Consider the following 19,237-nt stretch of genomic DNA (forward strand, 5'->3'; position numbering starts at 1 on the left):
TGTACCAGGGATTGAACTCAGGACCTTGCAGTTATGAAGCAGACAGTGGAACTACTGAGCTAAATCCCTGGCCCTCTACTCACCTGATATTAAACTTCTACTTATGGACTCAGTGATCTATATGTTCATAGTTTAAAGTGTAGGCACAAAATAATGCCAAGAGTAAATGAGGACAGAGATACTAAGGTATGGGTTAAAACCCTATGGAGCCTTTAATTAGCAGACTGAAGGAGTAAGCTATATCTTGTTTACCTATGTTCCTAAGGTCATAGTAATAATAGAGAGAGAGAGTGTAGTACCATTGAAAGTTTCTTTCTTTAATGAAGATGGCTCCAGAGTCCAAGGAAGAACATCATATATAATTTGTAAGTCTGTTCAGTAGAATCTAAGTCAACTACTCTGAGACGATTGAGGAAAGAGGAGCTGAAAGATGGAAAGACCTCCCAGCTTCATATATTTCTTGATTTCATTCATTCAGCAAGTGTTTAAAAATGAATATCTGTCATTCATTGCTTCAGTATCATGTATATATCAATTGGATACATTCTAGCAAGGGAGCAGGCAGAAGAGGGAGGAGCACGGGCAGGATAGAGGAAGCAGACAATAGTGAAATTAATATACTTTATGGTATATTAGGAAGGGATAAGTGCTACTAGAGAACACTGAAACTAGAGCAAGATAAGAGAGTAATAGTGTGAGGGGTGCAGATGGACAGTAGTTGAAGAAACTTCAATACAAGTGAAGACTCGGGAAGAATTGGGCCAAGACTTGAAGGAGGAGGGGGAGCTGCCAAACATGCCTGTGGGACGAATGACAGAAGTGGAGGGGACAGGAGTGTAAATGCACTAAGGCAGAGTGTGTCTGACATGTCACAATTGTAGAGGAGAAGCAAGGCAGCCAGTATAGAGCTCAGAGGTAGCAAAGGGGACAACTGCAGGAGTTGAGGTTCTGGAGTAAACAGGTCCATATCCCTCAAGGCCTGGTAGACCAGTTTAAGGATTTTGATTTTTATTCTGATTAAAATGGAGATTTACTACAAAGTTTTGAATGAAAGAATGACAGGGTAGCTTTGTTTCAGTATATCACTGAGCTGCATTGTTGAAAATGGATAATGGGGGCAAAGGAAGAAGCAAGATAACATGCTAGAAGGTTATCAGAAAATCCAAATGAGAGATCAGGTGATTCAGACTAGTAGTGGAAGTGACAAGTAGCAAATGGATTCCGAGTAAAGTCTGGATTTTATGTGCCTTCAAAACTGACTTAATGCCACTCAAACAGTGGTTTCTATTCCTTTTTTTATGTTTTCACAAGACTGGGGATTGAGCCCAGGGCCTTGTCCATGCTAGCTACCACTGAGCTATACCAGCCTTCACCACCATCAGCACCCCTTTTTAAAAATTTTGAGACAAGGTCTTGCTAAGTTGTCCAGGCTGGCCTTGAACTTGGCAATCCTCCTTCCTGAGTAGATGGGCTTACAGGTATGTGCCACCACACTTGGGTTTTTATTCCAGTTTTGATCGTCTCAGAACATTGCTTTATTAAATTAAAGTCTGTTAATTCTACTTGATTTTTCTAAATTACTCTTTCATATTTCAATTAAGTCCATGTGAAAAATGATAGTTCTTTACTTCAAAGGCTGATGACCAGGATACCAGATATTATACATGAAATTACAGGGCAGGTAGGAGTCCTTAATTTCAGTTTAATCAAGAAGGTGGTAGCTGGGAGTGGTGACACACACCTGTAATTCCAGCACTCAGGAGGCTGAGGCAAGAGGATTACTGAGAGTTCAAAACCACCCTGGGTTACATAGTAACTTCAGAGCCAGTCTGAACTACAAAGCAAGATCCTGTCTCAAAAAAAAAAATGGTGTTTAGCTGGGCATAGTGGTACATGCCTGTATCCCGCACTGGGGAGGCTGAGGCACAAGTTCAAGGCCAGCTTAAATTGCATAGTGAGAACTTGTCTCAAAAAAAAAAAAAAAGTGTTGGCAGAAATAGAGACACACGCTTTAAAGTTGATAGGTTCAAAAAGAAAGCAAGTACATTTATAGAATAGTATGGATCAGTTCTCAAGTGATAACATTTGTATATGAGAGATATGAGATGAAGATAAATATTAGTTTGAATAAATTATAGAAGTTCCCTAATTCGGGTATCCTTATCTATAAGATGGGTACAGTATTTGGTAAGGTGACAATCAGAAACAAAAATGAGAAAGCAAGTGTGAAAATGTTGCAACTGAGTGATGTGACTGAAAGAGGAGGGAAACCTGGAGATTATCTCTTTGAGTAAGAACTCTGCCATCTAGCCAGAGGGATAATATAAATGTTCCTTTTTTAACAACCCTACCTGCTTAGTGACGGTTTGGACTACTTTTTTTGGGGTACAGTTCTGTGCATCTTGTTGATAGAGCTTCAGTGTCTTTTTGTACAGTACACTTGTTTATCCAATACTGTAATTTTTAGGCTTCTTTGTTTGCTACTGGGGATCAAAGTCAGGACCTTGCATTTACAAGGCAGGGGGCAGAACCACTGAACTAAATCCCCAGCCCTCCAGTACTGTAATTTTTGCTGACTATACTGTATAGTACAGTACTGTAGTTTTATGTTCTGTTATACATCACAGATTATGCATTACATATATATAGTGCATGTAAGAGTTATGCAAATAAAAGCAAAGTCATTAAGTCGGAGTTTCCTTTGACCATTTCTTTGTTCTGAATATTGTATTGTACATAGCCACCAATTTATTTAATGATCTAGGTGGAGGAGCATAAGTTGATTATTCAAAGAGGACTGCCTGTAGCCTATTGTATTTTAGGCATGTTCACTAAGCATGTTGTGCAAATAAACACAGCATTCATGAAAGGATAAATGTCTTCAAAATATGTATTATTTCTAAAATGTCTGATATTGGGGAAAATACCTGACATGTTTTGGATATTGAGGCAAAACAGGCAATTTCTGTTTTGCCTCAGTATCCAAAAAGAATATGGTTTGCCTGTTTTGATACAGAAAGGAATGATTTGGAGCAAGGTCTTTTGAGACCCATTGATCATACACCATACAGGCAGAATAGCTGTGCCAAAGGGTAGAAAAATTTATCAGTGCCCTCTTTTATTGGGCTCACTTCTACGGACTATTTGCTTCCAAGAGTTCCTCAGGTGATAATGAAACTGATTCATTTGGAGTTAAATAAATTCTCAGATATAAACAAACTCTTTAGAAGTTGTATTACCTTTAAAATTTTTTGATATGTAGAAATGTCTCAATCAAATGGGTGCACAAATTGTATATATGCTTCTGAATCACAGGAAACAATTCAACAATTAAATTATCACTGTCATTCTTGGCTCTGTGATTGTTTTATGTATTTAATTTTTGTCTTACATTCCTGGCTAGTAAGCTCCTTTATTACATACTTTTTATGTTTTTCTATCCTCTAAGGTGTTTACTACAGAGGTAGACAGAGCAGTGGTTCTGTTAATGCCAGTTTCACTGTCAAGGATATTTGGCATTTCTAATGATTTTTACAGTCAAGCAGGTTCATGGTTCTGTGATATCTTAGCAGTAGTATTTTGGTTTCATTGGGCCCTTGCAATGACCTGCAGAAGCTCCTTCATGAATGGGCCAATACTGCCCATCAGAATACAGATTCCAGGGCTGGAGATTTAGCTCAGTGGTGCCACACCTGCCTGGCAAGCACAGGTCCTGACCAGCTTCCAGCAATATCAACTGTATGATAAATGTAACTTTGAATAATTCATGAAAGCTGCAAAGATTCCAGGAAATGTCATGCGAAGAAATACAGGAACAGAAGCTTTAATTTGCTAAAGGTCATCAATGGATTACATCTTTTTTTTTTTATGGTACTGGGGATCAACTCAGGACCTTGTGCTTTCAAGGCAGGCACGGTGCCACTAAGCTGAATCCCCAGCCCTAAAATGTCTTAATTAGTATAGAACCTGAGCAATATGAACTAGGTAGTATAAACCATTATCATAAGTAATAAAGACCTAATGAACTGGGTGTGGTGGAGCACACCTGTAATCCTGGCATTCGAGAGGCTGAGGCAGGAGGATCTGTGAGTTCAAGCCCAGCCTGAACTACATAGAAATAGATACCCTGTCTCAAAAAACAAAACAAAAAGCCCCAAAAGACTTAATGAATCATTTTTTACCACTGTAAATATTTATAATAGAGGTTTCTTCATTGGCTAAATTTCATAAACAATAGTACATCTTACCTTTTTCTTTATTTCATGTTGACCCATGTCTTCTGATGACCTTTTGTGTAGCAGAGTATTTTTTCTTATAGTTTCAAATTCCTATTTAACTGTAAGGAGATTTTCATGAACTGGGTTCTTTCTCTGACATCCTCCTATGCTGACTGATTTCATTCACAGTGTGGTAGTTTCAGTGTTTCTCTTTCACAGCCTTGTAAGTTTGACCACTTATATAATTTTTACTTCTCCCCTATTTGAGATCTGTTGCATCCTGGTATTCCATGTGAATTTAAATTCAGAATAGGCAGTTTCAAAGTTTTAAAAAGGGTTGTTTCAGAAGTCCATACATGCTGGATTTTTTTTTTTTTGAGACAGGGTCTTGCTGTTTTATTCAGGTTGGCCTTGAACTTACAGCAATTCCCTTGCCTCAGCCTCCTGAGTACTAGGATTACAAACATGTGCTCACACATGTGCCACCATGCCTGGCTCATGCTGGATTTTTATAGCCACAGTGGCACATAGCTGTAAATGTCTGATACTCAGAAGGCTGAGGCAAGAGGATTGCAAATTCAAGGCCAGCTTGGGCAACTTAGGGAGACCCTGTCTCAACTTAAAAATGAGGCTGGGAGGCCGGGGATTTAGCTCAGTGGTTCCGCCACCTGCCTTGCAAGCACAAGGACTCGAGTTTGATCCCTAGTACCGAAAAAAAAAAAAAATGAGGCTGGGGGATACTTCAGTCATAAAATGCTTGCCTAGTATGGACAAGGTCCTGGGTTCAATCTTCACTATTGGAAAAAATATCAATTTATTAGGTGGTTGTTTGAGATTCATCACTATGGTTTCATAGAAATGTGGGGGTGAATGCTGGTTAGGTTCCATACCAACCCACAGACATCTATTCTACTTCCATGGCTCAAATAACACAAGGTACTAGCTTAACTTCTTCTGAGAACCAGCTATCATGTCATGAAGAAAGAGGACTCTTCCTCCTTCCCTGAGAGGCTAGCTCAGGGCAAATTTTTTAATTAGGTCAGGTTGATGTTTGACATCTCTTCTTTCCCTTATCCTCACTTTTCATTTTCAGGAATTTCTAAGAGCTACTGTTCCTAACTGCTGTGGGTCCTACAATGCATAGCACTACATTCACCCGCCCAGAGCACTGCAGGCTCCAAATTGACTTAAGCCCACCCATCACTACTGCCACTGACTCCAGCAGGCTGTCCACGAGTTAAGAGAAAACCAATCTGATTGACTTGATATAGAGTGATTGAAAGCCCAAAGTTCTGCTAGAGATTTTTGAGATTTTAAGAGATTTTGTCCACACATTGTCATCAGTGATATAATTTAATAATTTAGAAAATACAATAAAATGAGTGAAAAGTCATATAAGGTTATATAATTTAATATAGCTGGGCCATATCCTGAGAAACTACTCTCTCCAGTATAGTTTTTTAAAGTTCCCCCATTATTCTGCTTATGAGCCCCCAGTTTCTCTACAAGTGTCAAGTTTTATTTTTCTTGCAGTATATCAGCAGCATGTATGATTGCCTGTATGAAAAGAGCAACCACCTATACAGATCTATTGACAGAAACTACTTGAACAGAAGAATTCATGGGAGAAGGAAAGGAGAGTAGAAGCAGAGAAACTTGAGGCTAAAATCAAGAGCCACTGCCAAATCAGCCACGGTGGTGCATGCCTATAATTCCAACATTCAGGAGTCTGAGGCATGCTGTTCATGAGTTCGAGGTCAGCCTGAACTATAATGTGTTCTAAGAAAAATAAAAAATAAAAAAGGAACTCTTAACCACTAGTTATGGGAGAACAAGAATGCAAAGTGTGGTGAGACAGGGCCGGGGGTGTATGTAGCTCAGTGGTGGAGCATGTACTCAGCATGTGCAAGACTCTGGGTTCAGTCTGTAACACCACACACACATACACAAATTTGTGCATGTGGATATGGAACAAACCTATAGGATACATTATTAAATGAAAAAAAAAGAAGAACAAGGTGCAAAGCACTGTGTATGGATGGGCATGGTGACACAGGCCTGTAATCCCAGCACTTATCCTAGGCTAAATAGCAAGACCCTGTCTCAAAAAATTTTTCTTAAATAAGACGACCCCCCGTCACTGAAACCATTCTGTACAGTATGCTAGCCTTAATGCTTTAAAAATACATGCATCCATATATGCTTAGAGTATTTCTGGAAGGAAATATAGTAAGTTGGTAATAGTGGCTCCCTCAAAGAGAGAAAAATGGAAGATCAACAAACAGGAGAAGGAGGGAAACAAAATCTGTAAATCTGTACTGTTTGAATATTTGACTGTATGAATTTAAGACTTTTTTTTTTTTTTCCGGTACCAGGAATCAAACTCGGGTCCTTGCGCTTGTGAAGCAGACGCCGAAACCACTGAACTAAATTCCCAGCCTAAGACTTTTTTTTTTCTCGTGTTGAGGATTGAACCCAGGGCCTTGCACATATTAGGCAAGCACTCTTTCCACTGAATCACACTCTCAGCACTACTGTGTGCATTGAAAAGAAATGAAATTTTTAAAAAATTTTCAAAAGAAGACTCATCAAAAATGCAGATTGTATGAAAATCACAGGATACCAGAGCTAGAAGTGACCTTAGAGATTAGAAAACTGATTTTTCAGGATATAGATTTGCCCAAGGAGATTAACCTACTTCCTTTTGGCATTAGCACCTACCACCATCAAGCTTGCCAAATAAAACTTAGTGTCTACCCCCATCTCCTTTTCCAGTCTCATCTCTGCCTGTTTGGAGAGATCCAGTGCAAAACTTAGATGTGAAGATTAGGTAACGGGTTGGAGAAACAGAGTTGTATCTGTGGGGAGCAGCAGAAACTGTCAGGTTCTTCAGAATATGCTTGGCCTCTGGCCTTCTGTCTGAGTATAAAAGGTTGATATGCACTTTGTTCCCAGAGCCAAGGTACTGCAGGATAGCCACAGTTTGATTTTGAGTGAATGTGTCCCTTTGGGCTTCTGTGTGAGCTTCTGGAAGGAGAGCCAGACAGAAGAATGAATCTTGTTCTTAATCTGAACAGTGCCCAGCTAACCTACTTGCATACATAATCTGTATGCCACCGCTTGTGGGCACAAGGGGGCAGGCCTGTAATCCCGGCTCTTCAGGAGGCTGAGGCAGTAGGATCACAAATTTGAGACTAGCCTGGGCAGTGAGCAAGACCCTATCTCAAACTAAAATAGAAAAGGCTGGAGATATAGCTTTAGAACCTCCTAGGTTCAACCCCCACTACCAGAAAACCTCCCAAAATAACATAAACTTCCATCGCTGCACTTTCCCATGTTTCAGTTCACTTCTTCCTCAGTATATATTTACGGTACTAAATATACAAGTCCTGCTTTTCTTTCATCCTGCCATAGGTCCCATGAAGATGGTAATTTAGCATAAGCAGATGGTTATAAATTGTTTTCTAGGTGCTGCCTTCTCTCTCTTCATGACCTCATTTGTTTGATCTATATAGACATACCTTAGGTAATCTGTTAATTTAAAAATTAGCTCCTATTCAATTCCCACTACTATAAAAAGAAAAAATTAGTTTCCAGAAAGCCTGGGGGATACAGATCTTTAAAATAGGATATTTGAGATCTGAGCTAACAAGGGAGAGATAAAGCTTATTTTATTTTATTTTGTTTTATATTTTTTTAAGACAAGGTCTTACTATATAGTCCAGGCTGGCCTTGAGCTCACTATGTAATACAGGCTGGCCTCAAACCTGCAATGATCCTCCTGCCTCAGCCTCACGAATGCTGGGATAACAGGTGTGTGCCACTACACCCAGCCAAGATAAAGCATCTTTTAAAGGTAAAAAACTCTTAGAATGGCAAAGTGATTTTCCAGAAAAGGTGTACTCCCCACCTTGCATTAGCAAGTCCCTTATGCTTCTCACATCCTTTGGGAAGAGCCCAGGCAGCTGTTCCACTTGGCAAGTGTTATCTCTGAGATCTGGGGTGGGATAGGGAGAAGAATTAGGATTTATTGGTACTTACTTATTAGAATTCTGGGCATTGGAGGGGGATACAAAATAATGAAGTTCCTGCTTATAAAACTTGAAACTGGGGAGATAAAACACTCCCTAAAAAAAAAAAGACTTTAAAACAGGCTAGTAGGAGTTAGCCTATTATAAAGAAAACTGAGGGCTGGGGATTTAGCTCAGTGGTACCACACCTGCCTCACAAGTGCAAGGTCCTGAGTTTGATCCCCACTATCAGGGAAAAAAAAAAGAAAAAAGAAAGAAAGAAAACTTAGTATCAATCTGTTACTGTTAGGAAATAGAAAAGTGAAAGAGTTAAGTAAAGTTACTAAATCAATGAAAGACTAGCCAACACATTCCCTCAAAAAATGCTTATTTTCTCTTCTCTCACCTATTCTATCTGCCTGCTGCATTAAGGAGAACTTTGGATTAAGTATTGCCTTGTAGTAGTATCTCTGTAGATTCCACAGAGCTGTAGGTCATATTTGTTTATACTTTTTGTAGTATCTATAGATTCTACAGAGCCCAAGGTCATAGTTATATATACTTTTTGGCATATGACTCAAAGGGCTTAGAACTTTTCTCAATTTGTAAAATTGGTTACTACTATACCTTAGGATATTTTGTCTTAACTCTTAATTGTAAAAATGAAATGCTTAGGAAACTGAAAAATAACATTTTATTTTATCTATTTATTCCTTTTTGGAGACAAGATCTCACTATGCAGTTAAGGCTGGCCTCAACTATGTAGCCCATGCTGGTTTCAAACTCAGCAATCGTCCTGCTTCAGCCTCCCAAGTGCTTGGATTGTAGGCATATGCCAACACGCCCAGCCAAAAAGTCACATTTTAAATAAACAATTACTAAAGAGTAGTAAAATAGTGCCATTCTACCCCGTATCACCTTTTCTCTCAGCTCTCCCCACCCAAGAACATCCTCATCTATTTGAATGTGCCACCTTATCAAAAAGGCAGCATTTTGTGAGAGCTTTATGAATTTTGGAATCTTATATGAGAACACTACCCAAATCTTGGCAGTACCTTCTTATAAAGAAAATTGTCTGACAGTGAAAGGATTTTTTTTGGGGGGTGGTACTGGGGATCGAACTCAGGACCTTGCGCTTGTGAGGCAAGTGGCGAAAACACTGAGCTAATCCCTGGCCCAGTGAAAGGATTTTTAACGCTATTTATGTGAGCCAAATAATGCATCACAATCTCTCTTGAGTTGAGTAAATTACAATCCTACTTAGAGTCAAGAGGATACATGGGATAACTTCTGGAAAATACCACTTGCTAGATACTGGCTAGATCCCTATCTGGTGGAAAAGACCCCAAATTCTTTCTAGGCCTCTCTTTGGATTTTCCATGATATTAGGCTAGAGAGGTACTTACCTTTCTCCTTTGAATCATAGGATGTAATGATTAGGCTGAAGACTAAGATGGTATTCATGTTAGCTTAAACACATGAGTTTGGACACTCTTCAAAAACAGTTCACTGTTAATCTGTCAGTCCCTGGAAGCCTTATTTCTAATTGCTTTTATTTTCACCCTGGGGGAGGCTGGTTCCACCCTAATTACTTTTGTTTTATTTCCTGAAGACCCAGAACTAGAGCTGAATGGAGAAACAGCCAGATCTGCTTATTAATGATTGACTTAGAAGGTCTTCTCCTGACTTTGTTGCTGGCACTGACATAGAGAACTATAATCACCTATTGGTTTTCCTAGCAGAAAGGGTATAACACCCAGTGATATGCTTTACAAACACTTGTAGTTAGACATGTAGTTATTTACATGCATGCTCTCTGATGCAGGCACATAGAGGGACTTACCAATATAAAGAAATGTGGTTATTTCTATTAAGGAGTATAATTTCTAGAATAGAGCAGGAGCATAGGACTAAATGCGTCAGTGACTTACACTGGAGTAACAATAGAATTGGGTTTCAGTATGAGTCCTGTTCTTAACCGTATCATCTTGAGGAAATTGACTTCTCAGGAGCTCAATTTTGTGTACACTGAAAAACCCCAAAGGATCTCTAGAATTCATTCGTAGTTATACACATAAACTCACATAAGCCCAACACAGTGGCACACACCTATAATCCCAACACTCGGGAAGCTGAGGTAGGAAGATCGCTGAGAGTTTGAGGCCAATATGGGCTTCACAGTGAGCTCAAGGCCAGTCTGAACTACACAGTGAGACCTTGTCTCACAGACAAACAGCATAAACTCACATGAGCAGAGACATACATAGGTATGGAGTTCCACTCCCGAATAGTGAAGGGAATGTGGTTAGAAACATTCCTGTGACTTGGACCAAGAGGTTTTGAGAAAGAGCTAAATACAATAGGTGAGAAATAGTGTCTGCAGTTAGGGAAACTTTTCATAGATAATTGCTGTTGAAGACTTTCCCAAAATTGTATCTTTTAGCAAAGTGTATACATCTATTGTAATACTTTAATGACTTTTTCATGGCATAGCTAAGTGGATCATAAAGGAAAAATGAATCTACTCAGATAACTGCCTAAAATCCAGAGCCTTTGGAGTTTTCCTGCCTGCTCTAAATGTACTCCTTTAGAGTCAACAAGGGATTATCTATGGATGAGAAGATTCTGAAAGTAGAAACTCTTAATTGAGAATGATATAAAGGGAGTTCAAAGAACTTCCCATGAGGGCTTCGTGAAACTTGAATCAATTCATAATTTAAATATCACCTTGTTTCCTAACACATTAATATAGATTTATATCTGGATAAGTTGAGCATCACAGTTTTGATGGGGAAAGATAAAGGCAAGAGATGTCACTGAAGGATAGCATGTTTGTTGGCTGAAATGTGGATGGAGGAGAGGAAGTGCTGGGCATGCAGCCCCAGTGCAAATCTTTATTGGTACTGTTTCTTTTTCCTGCTATAGTTGCTGGATTCTCTTAGTACAGAACGTAGTTAGGGCAGAAATGAAGGGCTCTATTGCCTTCCTGATTTTTTGAGAGGGGTACTGGAGATTGAATCCAGTTCCTTGAGATTGCTAGGTAAGCATTCTAGGGTTGTGCTACATCCTGGTGTTTTATTTTAGTTTTGTTTTTGGTACTGGGGATTGAACTCAGGACCTTGCGTTTGCAAGGCAGGCATGGCACCATTGAGCTCAATTCCAGACCTTTATTTTATTTTTAAAGACACGGTTTCCCTAAATTGGCTGGGCTGCCCTTGAAATTGTAGTCCTCCTGCATCAGCCTCCCAAATTGCCAGGATTAGAGGCATGTGCCACCACAGCCCACTGGGTATTATGATTTTTATTTGGTATTTCCTTAACATGATTACATATTTCTCTACTACTTTGCAGTATTGACACCTTCCTTGCTGTTGTCCTATCTAAAAATGTCTGTAGATTTTATTTCTAGATGCCACAGTGTGGTGCTGCCACCTTGTAGCAGAGGTAGAAGTGGATCTGAGAGTTCACTATTATCCTGTGTCACAAGGTGACAGAAGAACTCACTGTGCTGCACCTGGTGGCACAAGCCTAAAATTCCAAACTGAGGTAGGAGGATCACCACGAGTTTGAGGTCAGCCTGGGTTCCATATTGAGTTCAAGACCAGCCTGAACTACATAGTGATACCTTGTTTAAAAAAAGTGTGGGGGGAGGAAACACCTCACTTTACTCTAAAAAGAAGGTGTGATTGGCCAAAGAAAGTCAAAGAATTTTTCCTTTATCAACTCTCAGACCCTTTTTATTTTATAACTCAGAAACCCAAATATCCTGCCATACTGTGGGGTATAGAGAAGCAGGAGGGTTTCAATTTTCACTTTACAAATCAAAGTATCTACTGGTAGAGAAATAGACTCAGAACTGTTTATCTGCTGCTAGATATTTAGGCTGATTTTCTAAGTGTTCGGTGTATCTGTGGAGGAGAGGATTTCCTTCTGATCTCCTTTCCCACCCCCACTCCCCACAAAACCCATTAAAGTTAGGAGGAATAAAAGCTATAGCATAAGTGCATTTTACTATGTTTAGAGATGTAGCCTCTTTTGTTTTGTGGTACTGGGGATTGAACCCAGGGCCTCATGCATGTTAGGCATGGATCAGAATACAGAAGGAGCACTTGACAGAAAGCCAGGAAGCCTTATGAGGTTCTAGATTAGCTTTGGTAACTGAACCACTTTGAATAAGTCAGTTAACCTCTCTGGATGGGCCATTCTTCAATGAAGTGTTTGAAAGATGATTTCCAAGGCTTCCTCCAGCTCTAAAATGATCTTACCTCCATCCACACTGCTACTCTTTTTTTTAAGGGTACATTTTGTTTTGTTTTAAAAAAGTTTATGGTAGAATATACCATATATATAGAAAAGTATATACAATGCAAGTATATTTTAAGTAATAGCAAAAGTGATGTATTTACAAGGTGAATGCTGCATAACCATCATCCAAATTAAGAAACTAAACATTGCCAGTATCTTAGAAGCTCTTTTTATGTCTGTCCCTTTGCCCATACCCTTTTTCCTTCTCCAAACTATGATTTTTCTGTGCTTTGTAAAAATAGTGAACTGTGTATCACTAAAAATATGCTGCTTAATTTTCCTGCTTTTGATCATTATAGGAATTGAATCATATTCTATTTGTTATTATTATTTGGTACTGGGGATCAAACTCAGGACATTGCACTTGCCAGGAAGGTGTGGTGCCACTGAGCTACATCCCAGCCCCATCTATGTATTTTAATCAGGTCCTTGCACTTGCAAGGCAGGCCACTGAACCACTGAGCTAAATGCCCAGCCCAACAGTTTCATTTTTTTTTTTTTTTTTTTGGTACTGGGGATCGAACTTGGGTCCCTGCGCTTGCGAGGCAGGCGGCGGAACCACTGAGCTAAATCCCCGGCCAGTATTTTATTTTTAATTCATTCTCTCTCTCTTCCCTCTCTTCTCTTTCTCGTTTTGAGTCAGGGTCTCCCTATGTAGTAAGGTTGGCTTTGAATTCACTGTGTATCCCAGGCTGGACCTGAACTCTCAGTCCTCCTGCCTCAGCCTCCCAAGTGCTGGGATTAGAGGTACATAGTACCACACCCAGTTCATAATACTTTTCTCTGGTAACAGGGATTGAACTCCAGGACTTTGCACTTGTAAGGCAAGTGGCAGAACCATTGAGCTAAATCCCCAGCCCTTGCAATACATTTTAAAAATAATACATAGTAATTATACATATTTAGGGGATATATTGTAACATTTCAAAAACATGTATACGGGGCGGGGATTTAGCTCAGTGGTGTGGGATCCTGCCTGGCAACTGCAAGGTCCTGAATTTGATCCCTAGTACCAAAACAAAAAAACAAAAAACAAACAAAAACAAAAAACCATGTACAATGTGTAATGATCAGATCTGGGCAACTGGTGTGATATATATATATATATTTTTTTCAGACATTTTTCTTTGTCTTAAGACTATTCAAAATCCCCCTACTACGTTTTTTTAAATTTTATTTTTGTTCTGTTTAGTTTTTAGAGCTTTTGGTTAGGTCATTTAATCCAAACTACCTTACAAGGTAGCTTTTTTATTTTTTTCTTTTGAGATGGAGTCTCACCATGTAGTCCAGGCTGGCCTCAATCTCACAGCAACCCTCTTACTGAGCCTCCTGAGTACTGGGCTTATAGGCATGTGCTACCACACTCAGCTGCTTTTATATCTAATTTATAGACAATGAAAGAGACTCAGAAAGGGACTCAGAGCAAATAGAGACATAGTATGGATTTAAAGTCTAGTCTATTTTATCAAAGAGTTCAAGCTCTTTACTCACAAGGCACAACGAGGTATCTTTGGCTTAGAGAAACAGTTTTGAGTTCTTTATCTGTATTCATCCCTAAAATTTAGCCATTCAAATGATATAGCCACTACATTTGTAAGACGCAAAGTCTCACTTCCACTCCACGGAGCATGAACAACCAAAAAGGCCTCCACAATGTTGGGTCCTATAGCCCAACGAGGCTCCGGGAGCTCGACGGAGGAACGAGAAACCCAGGAAGGAACACACCAGGCTAGATGGTAAATAGACCTTTATTAGTCTGGCCAGACGGCACTCTCGGAACCAAGTAGCTGGCTCAGAGAGGCGCCAGCTCAGGGGCTGAGGTCCTTTTTATAGGGGAGTAAAAAATGTTAAATTTTAGGCTTGCAGGGAGGGGACAAAGGTCTGCTGATTTGAGCTGGTGGTCAGCAGCCACGTACTTGGCAGTCACATATTGATGAGTTAACAGATACCACCTATTATTGGATGTTTCAAAGTTTACCAAGACATCCTGGATGAGCAAACAGCTTGACAATTAGCTTGGGGTCTCTAGGTGTAGAGCCACTAACTTACACATTAATTTGGATCCGGACTTCAAACAGTACAAGATTGTCTTACATTCCTAGGCTAGGGTTAGAACAAAGATTGGGGCTATGGCTACAATGGGAGGGAGTTAGAGCACTGTCCCCTAGGCCCTTTGTCATTTAGCATGGGCTTGTAATTTAGGTCTTACACATTTATTGACTTAAAGTATGTATCTTTTCTTTTTTCATTGCATTTTGGTTATCTTCATTTTTTTTTTTTTCAGTGCTGAGGATCAAACCAGGGTCTTCAGCATGCAAGCAAGCACTCTGCAACTAAGCTACATCTCCAGTCTTCCTTTCTTCTTTTCTGTTTTCATTAAGAGAAGGGGTATACTGGCACAGCAGGTCTATTGAGAAATAAGAATTGTGTGATAGTTTTTTTTTACCTGTAGGTCTCTCAGTGCCCACCCCCCCATCATAATCACAGGCAGAAGCTAAAATCTAAGATTTGGTGATTACTCAGATTGTAACTAGAGACTGGAAGTGTTGGGATTGGATAATAAAGGGGGAGGGACTGCTCAAATGCCATGTGAAAACACAAGTAGCCCTTGCAAAAACTCTGATGTCCATGTGAAAACCTTGTGGACAGTAACCAATATAAACACTTTTCTTTGTTATGCAATCCTGTCTTTCACCATCAGGACCAGACCTAAAATGGTCTGCCTGAGGACATTTTCTGACCTTATAGTGTGAAGTTCTCTTAGACTCTTAACTCAGAGTAAACCTGAATGGTTGACCTGAACAAAGGGACATTGTGTTCAGATAAGGCCTTGGTGTCTTTTCCTTGTATCTTATGACAAGAGCCACATTTCTTGGCAAGGCACTGAGTTTCTTTATGAACTCTATCTTGTAAAGCAGCTAAGTATCCCGCTGGAGGCTTTGCCTCCCAGAGGCAATATGGAGGCTGATGAGCAGCCATCAGAAGCAGAGTCACCTCTAAGCTACTGCAAGAATCTTCATTTCAGTCATTGAAATACTTGTGATAGCTATACTTATTCCTACTCTAAGCTATAAAGAGGGGCACTAAACTATAAGAACTGTTCTGGGCCTTCAAGTTTGTTAAAATTTATCTGAACAGCTGAAACCAGTATGCACACACAAAATTATAGCCTAATTAAATGCTGAACTATGTGTTGACAACCATATAGCTATAAGAGATTAGAGGAGAAGTCAGGGTGGCCGGGTGCACTCTGTGAGGCTGAAGTAGGAATATTCCAAATTTGTCAATTTAGTGACTTATCAAGACCCTGTCTCAAAAGACAAAAGGTTGGACAGGATGTAGCTCAGTGTGAAGGCCCTAGGTTTCACCTCTAGTACCAAGGGGGAGAGTGGAAGAGAGAGGAAGGAGGAAGACATCAGTGGAAAATGGAGAAGATGGAATAAATGGGATTTCCAAGGACTAGAAAGATTCAGGAAAAATAGGAGGAAGTAAGGATAAGTCTGCCAGATTAAGCAAAGGTATAAGTACCAGAAGACAGATTAGTATGTGCGAATTAGGGGTCAGTGGGAAATAACATCTCAGTATTTTCTCTGTCCTTTTCTAAAGGCCTTGCTACTTAAAGAAATTTGGAGCTATGGTCAGACCGCCATTACAACAGGCTTCTTCACTGTTCCATTTTCTACTAAGGCACCTTCCTTTCTCCCTTGATTCAATTTAAGCCTGAAGCGATAGCCTTTCATACCTTGGAAATACAGGTATAGAAGGCATTGTAAGACAGTCTGGCAGCAAACAAGGGAACAATAATGATAAATCTTAAATTAGTGCTCTCAAACTTCAGAGTGAACAATTGCCATGGTAGCTTAAAAAAAGTCTGTTCAGGGCTGAGAATCAGTTTTTTTCAGTGCTGGGGATCAAATTCAGAGCCTTGTATATAGGCGTGCACCACTATGTCCCGCTTAAAATCTGCATTTTTAAGAAGCACCTTAGTGTTTCAGGAGTTCAGTGGAACATAACTTGAGAAGCACTGACCTAAAGTAGAATTTACAATAAAGGGCCAAATGGAGTTCCTTGGACAGTGACAAACATATATATGGGTTTATCCACTTTTCAGAATTTGTGCTCTCATCTATGGCTTTTACAAATTCACATAGCAATCATCTAAGGAGTGAAATGTAGAGTTTTAATAGTTTTGTATTCTGAAATAGAGTGTAATCACTTTAAAGACAAAAATCACTCAGACATTTCTGGCTTTAAAGTAGGGAAATAGACCACCTTTAATGTTGGAAGGTAGCTGTCATGCTCAAGATAAATCTTTGATACCTTTGTACAACAATCTTCCTGAACAACCTAGAAACCATTTGATATTTAGGACCTTGTATTAATTGGGGGGGGCTGGTGTAATAAGGTACAACACAGAAACAAGAAGAATTGCTTAAACAACAAAAATGGGTTTCTTCACATTTTGGGAGGCTAGAAGTCCAAGATAAGGTGTTGGCAGAGTTGTTTCTTCTGAGACTTTTTTCCTTGGGTTATAGTTGACTTCTCCCTGTCTTCACAGGCTCTTCCCTCTGTGTCTGTGTCTTAGTCTCTTATAAGTCATATTTTATTAGGGTCTATCCTAATGACTTTTTAAAAATTTAATTACATCTTTAAAGATTCTAATTCTACATATACTCATATTTTGAGGTATTGGCTATTAGGACTTCTGCACAGGAATATGGGGATACAATTCAGCCCATAAAAGTCCTCTGGTTTCAACTTCTGAAATATACTACTCACCCTCTTCTTTTCTACCTGTTAGTCTTATGTAGTAAGTTTTCTCTGTCCTTGGGCTCTACTCCTCTGCTGCCTCTTACAGACGTAATGGCTGTGTGGCAAGAATTCATGGAGCAGCTAGCTTCTTACGAAATTTGGAACTACAGTCAGACAGCCATTAGAACAGGATTTTTCACAGTTCCATTATGGGGATAAGCAGGTTTTGGCAGGCACCAATAACCCAACACTTAGGGGTTGCTGAGGACTGTCTTAAAGACAGTCTTAAAGAGCTTTTTGCCTTTTCTCTGCCCAGTTGTCTTAACATTTGATGGTAACATTAAATCCTTTGGAAGTGGTAAGGACAAATTAGAGTTCGTTCATAACTATCTTTATATCAAAAATAGGTTGAATGCTGTTGATTGCCATCCAATATAATGTAAAAACATTATCCTGTGTCCTTATCCACCTTAGTCACTAGATCTTGCATCATGGGATTCCTAGCTCTTCCCCAAAGTCAAAGACCATAAAAGTTAAGCATTTTGAAATGATTCGGGACATTGAAGCAGCCACAAAAACACAAAGACACGAAAGAGGACTTCTAGAACAGCTTCTGAAAATGGCAAGAACAATGGGATGTGTATTCAAAGTAAGGGGGAGTATTTTGATGAGGGAATTAATGGAAATGTCTTTTACTATAATGTTTAAAAATTTAAGTGCACATCGTATTAAAAAATTATTTTTGGACAGGCCTTGAACATTTTGATCCTTCTGACTCAGCCTGAGTATCTGGGTTCACAATTGTATGCCACAGGACAGGTTTTAATCAATTATGTCAAACATCTCATTAAACCAAGGAGTCTTGGTCAATTCAATTTTGTTGTTATGAGGTTTTACCTTCATCCAACTGACATTTATCCCAGTGATTCAATTACTCTAATATATGGGTCACTATTTTGTGAAATTCACATCTTCTTTCCAAGTTTCTGTTTCCAAATCCCTGTTCCTTCAAAAGTGGGCAAAATCACACTTATTCTCTTAGAGAAGCCACTATCTAATGGCGATCTGAGGGATCCTAGATATATATGTTCCTTCTTCATCAATCTTTTTTTCCTGCCTAGGTGTCCACCTAGCAACTTCTTACCTGAGTTGTGTAGTTCACTTCTTCCCGCCAAATGTCACCCTCCACATTTCTCCTGGCCTTCATCACAAGTTTAAGGATTAAGAAAATACACTGTGTACTTTACTCAGTACCTGCCAGGTGCTGGGACTTAACTCCATTCTTATATGTTGCAATTTGCTGCAGTTTTTGTTGTGTCCTTGCCCAACAACTGTATTTTGTTGGGATTCCTTCCAGTTACTATTTTTAACACAGCCACCATGATGGTCTTCTGTTTCAAGTAAAACAAAATTTGGGAAATTTGTTGGCTTCACCTCAAAGGCTTAATGTAATTCTAACGAATTATGGAAAGCACTGTCCATTGTAAGCCAGAAACTTATTGACACCTACCTTTCTGCTCAGGGCAGGCAGAAGACTCTTGACTTTGGTACCCTGCCGTTCTCACTGAGCTTCCCTTACCAAGTGTTCCTTTCAGCACTCCAGGGTCCCACACCTACATTTCCTTTGGCGTGGTCTGCTTTGGGGAAGAGGAACAAAGCAAAAAAGGGGCCTGTTTAGTGAGTTCCACAATAGGGAACTAACTTAGCCTGCACTAACTTGGAACCCAACATGTGAAGGGAGCTATGCGTAAACACAGCTGTCATGCGCGGGGGTCCATACGGGTCTCTCGCGCCGCTGCCCCTCCCCGCCTGCCTCGGTTTCTGGGTTCCTTTCCCCGCAACACATGCTCACGGGGCTCGGACCCTCACTTTCTCGGCCCTGTGCCTGTGGGGCCATTTACTCTGCTTCCTTCTCCGCCGTGAGGGGGAGCCAGCGGGCTGGCCCCACACGTG

The 19,237-nt window shown here is 39.8% G+C and overlaps 2 protein-coding genes and 1 long non-coding RNA gene across 10 annotated transcripts in view; 1 reads left to right on the forward strand and 2 right to left on the reverse strand.

The window, feature by feature from the left end:
• CUNH17orf78 (chromosome unknown C17orf78 homolog) overlaps positions 1–9,691 on the reverse strand; it is a gene marked incomplete at its 3' end in the record, with an annotated part of 12,803 nt that extends 3,112 nt beyond the window's left edge. The window contains exons 1-3 of the mRNA XM_033762721.1: positions 9,634–9,691; positions 8,128–8,214; positions 6,975–7,244 (exon numbers count right to left, since the gene is read on the reverse strand). Of these exons, the coding sequence (XP_033618612.1) occupies positions 6,975–7,244; positions 8,128–8,214; positions 9,634–9,691 (415 nt within the window). The remainder of the gene's footprint in view (positions 1–6,974; positions 7,245–8,127; positions 8,215–9,633) is intronic.
• Acaca (acetyl-CoA carboxylase alpha) overlaps positions 1–19,237 on the forward strand; it is a 281,891-nt gene that overhangs the window by 20,160 nt on the left and 242,494 nt on the right. The window lies entirely within an intron of this gene.
• On the reverse strand, positions 14,766–19,237 carry LOC104864059. Of its 3 annotated transcripts, none has more exons than XR_780760.3 (4): positions 19,154–19,237; positions 18,795–18,921; positions 18,429–18,675; positions 14,766–14,939 (listed from the first exon to the last, which is right to left on the reverse strand). It is a non-coding gene; the product is annotated as an uncharacterized LOC104864059 (long non-coding RNA). The 3 variants fall into 3 exon arrangements; XR_780758.2 differs by having other exon boundaries at positions 18,539–18,675; positions 18,795–18,918; positions 19,154–19,231; XR_780759.2 differs by having other exon boundaries at positions 18,795–18,918; positions 19,154–19,231.

This window comes from Fukomys damarensis, unplaced genomic scaffold, assembly GCF_012274545.1.
Source record: "Fukomys damarensis isolate Sample0158 unplaced genomic scaffold, DMR_v1.0_HiC HiC_scaffold_13, whole genome shotgun sequence".
In the NCBI taxonomy this organism is placed as follows: domain Eukaryota; kingdom Metazoa; phylum Chordata; class Mammalia; order Rodentia; family Bathyergidae; genus Fukomys; species Fukomys damarensis.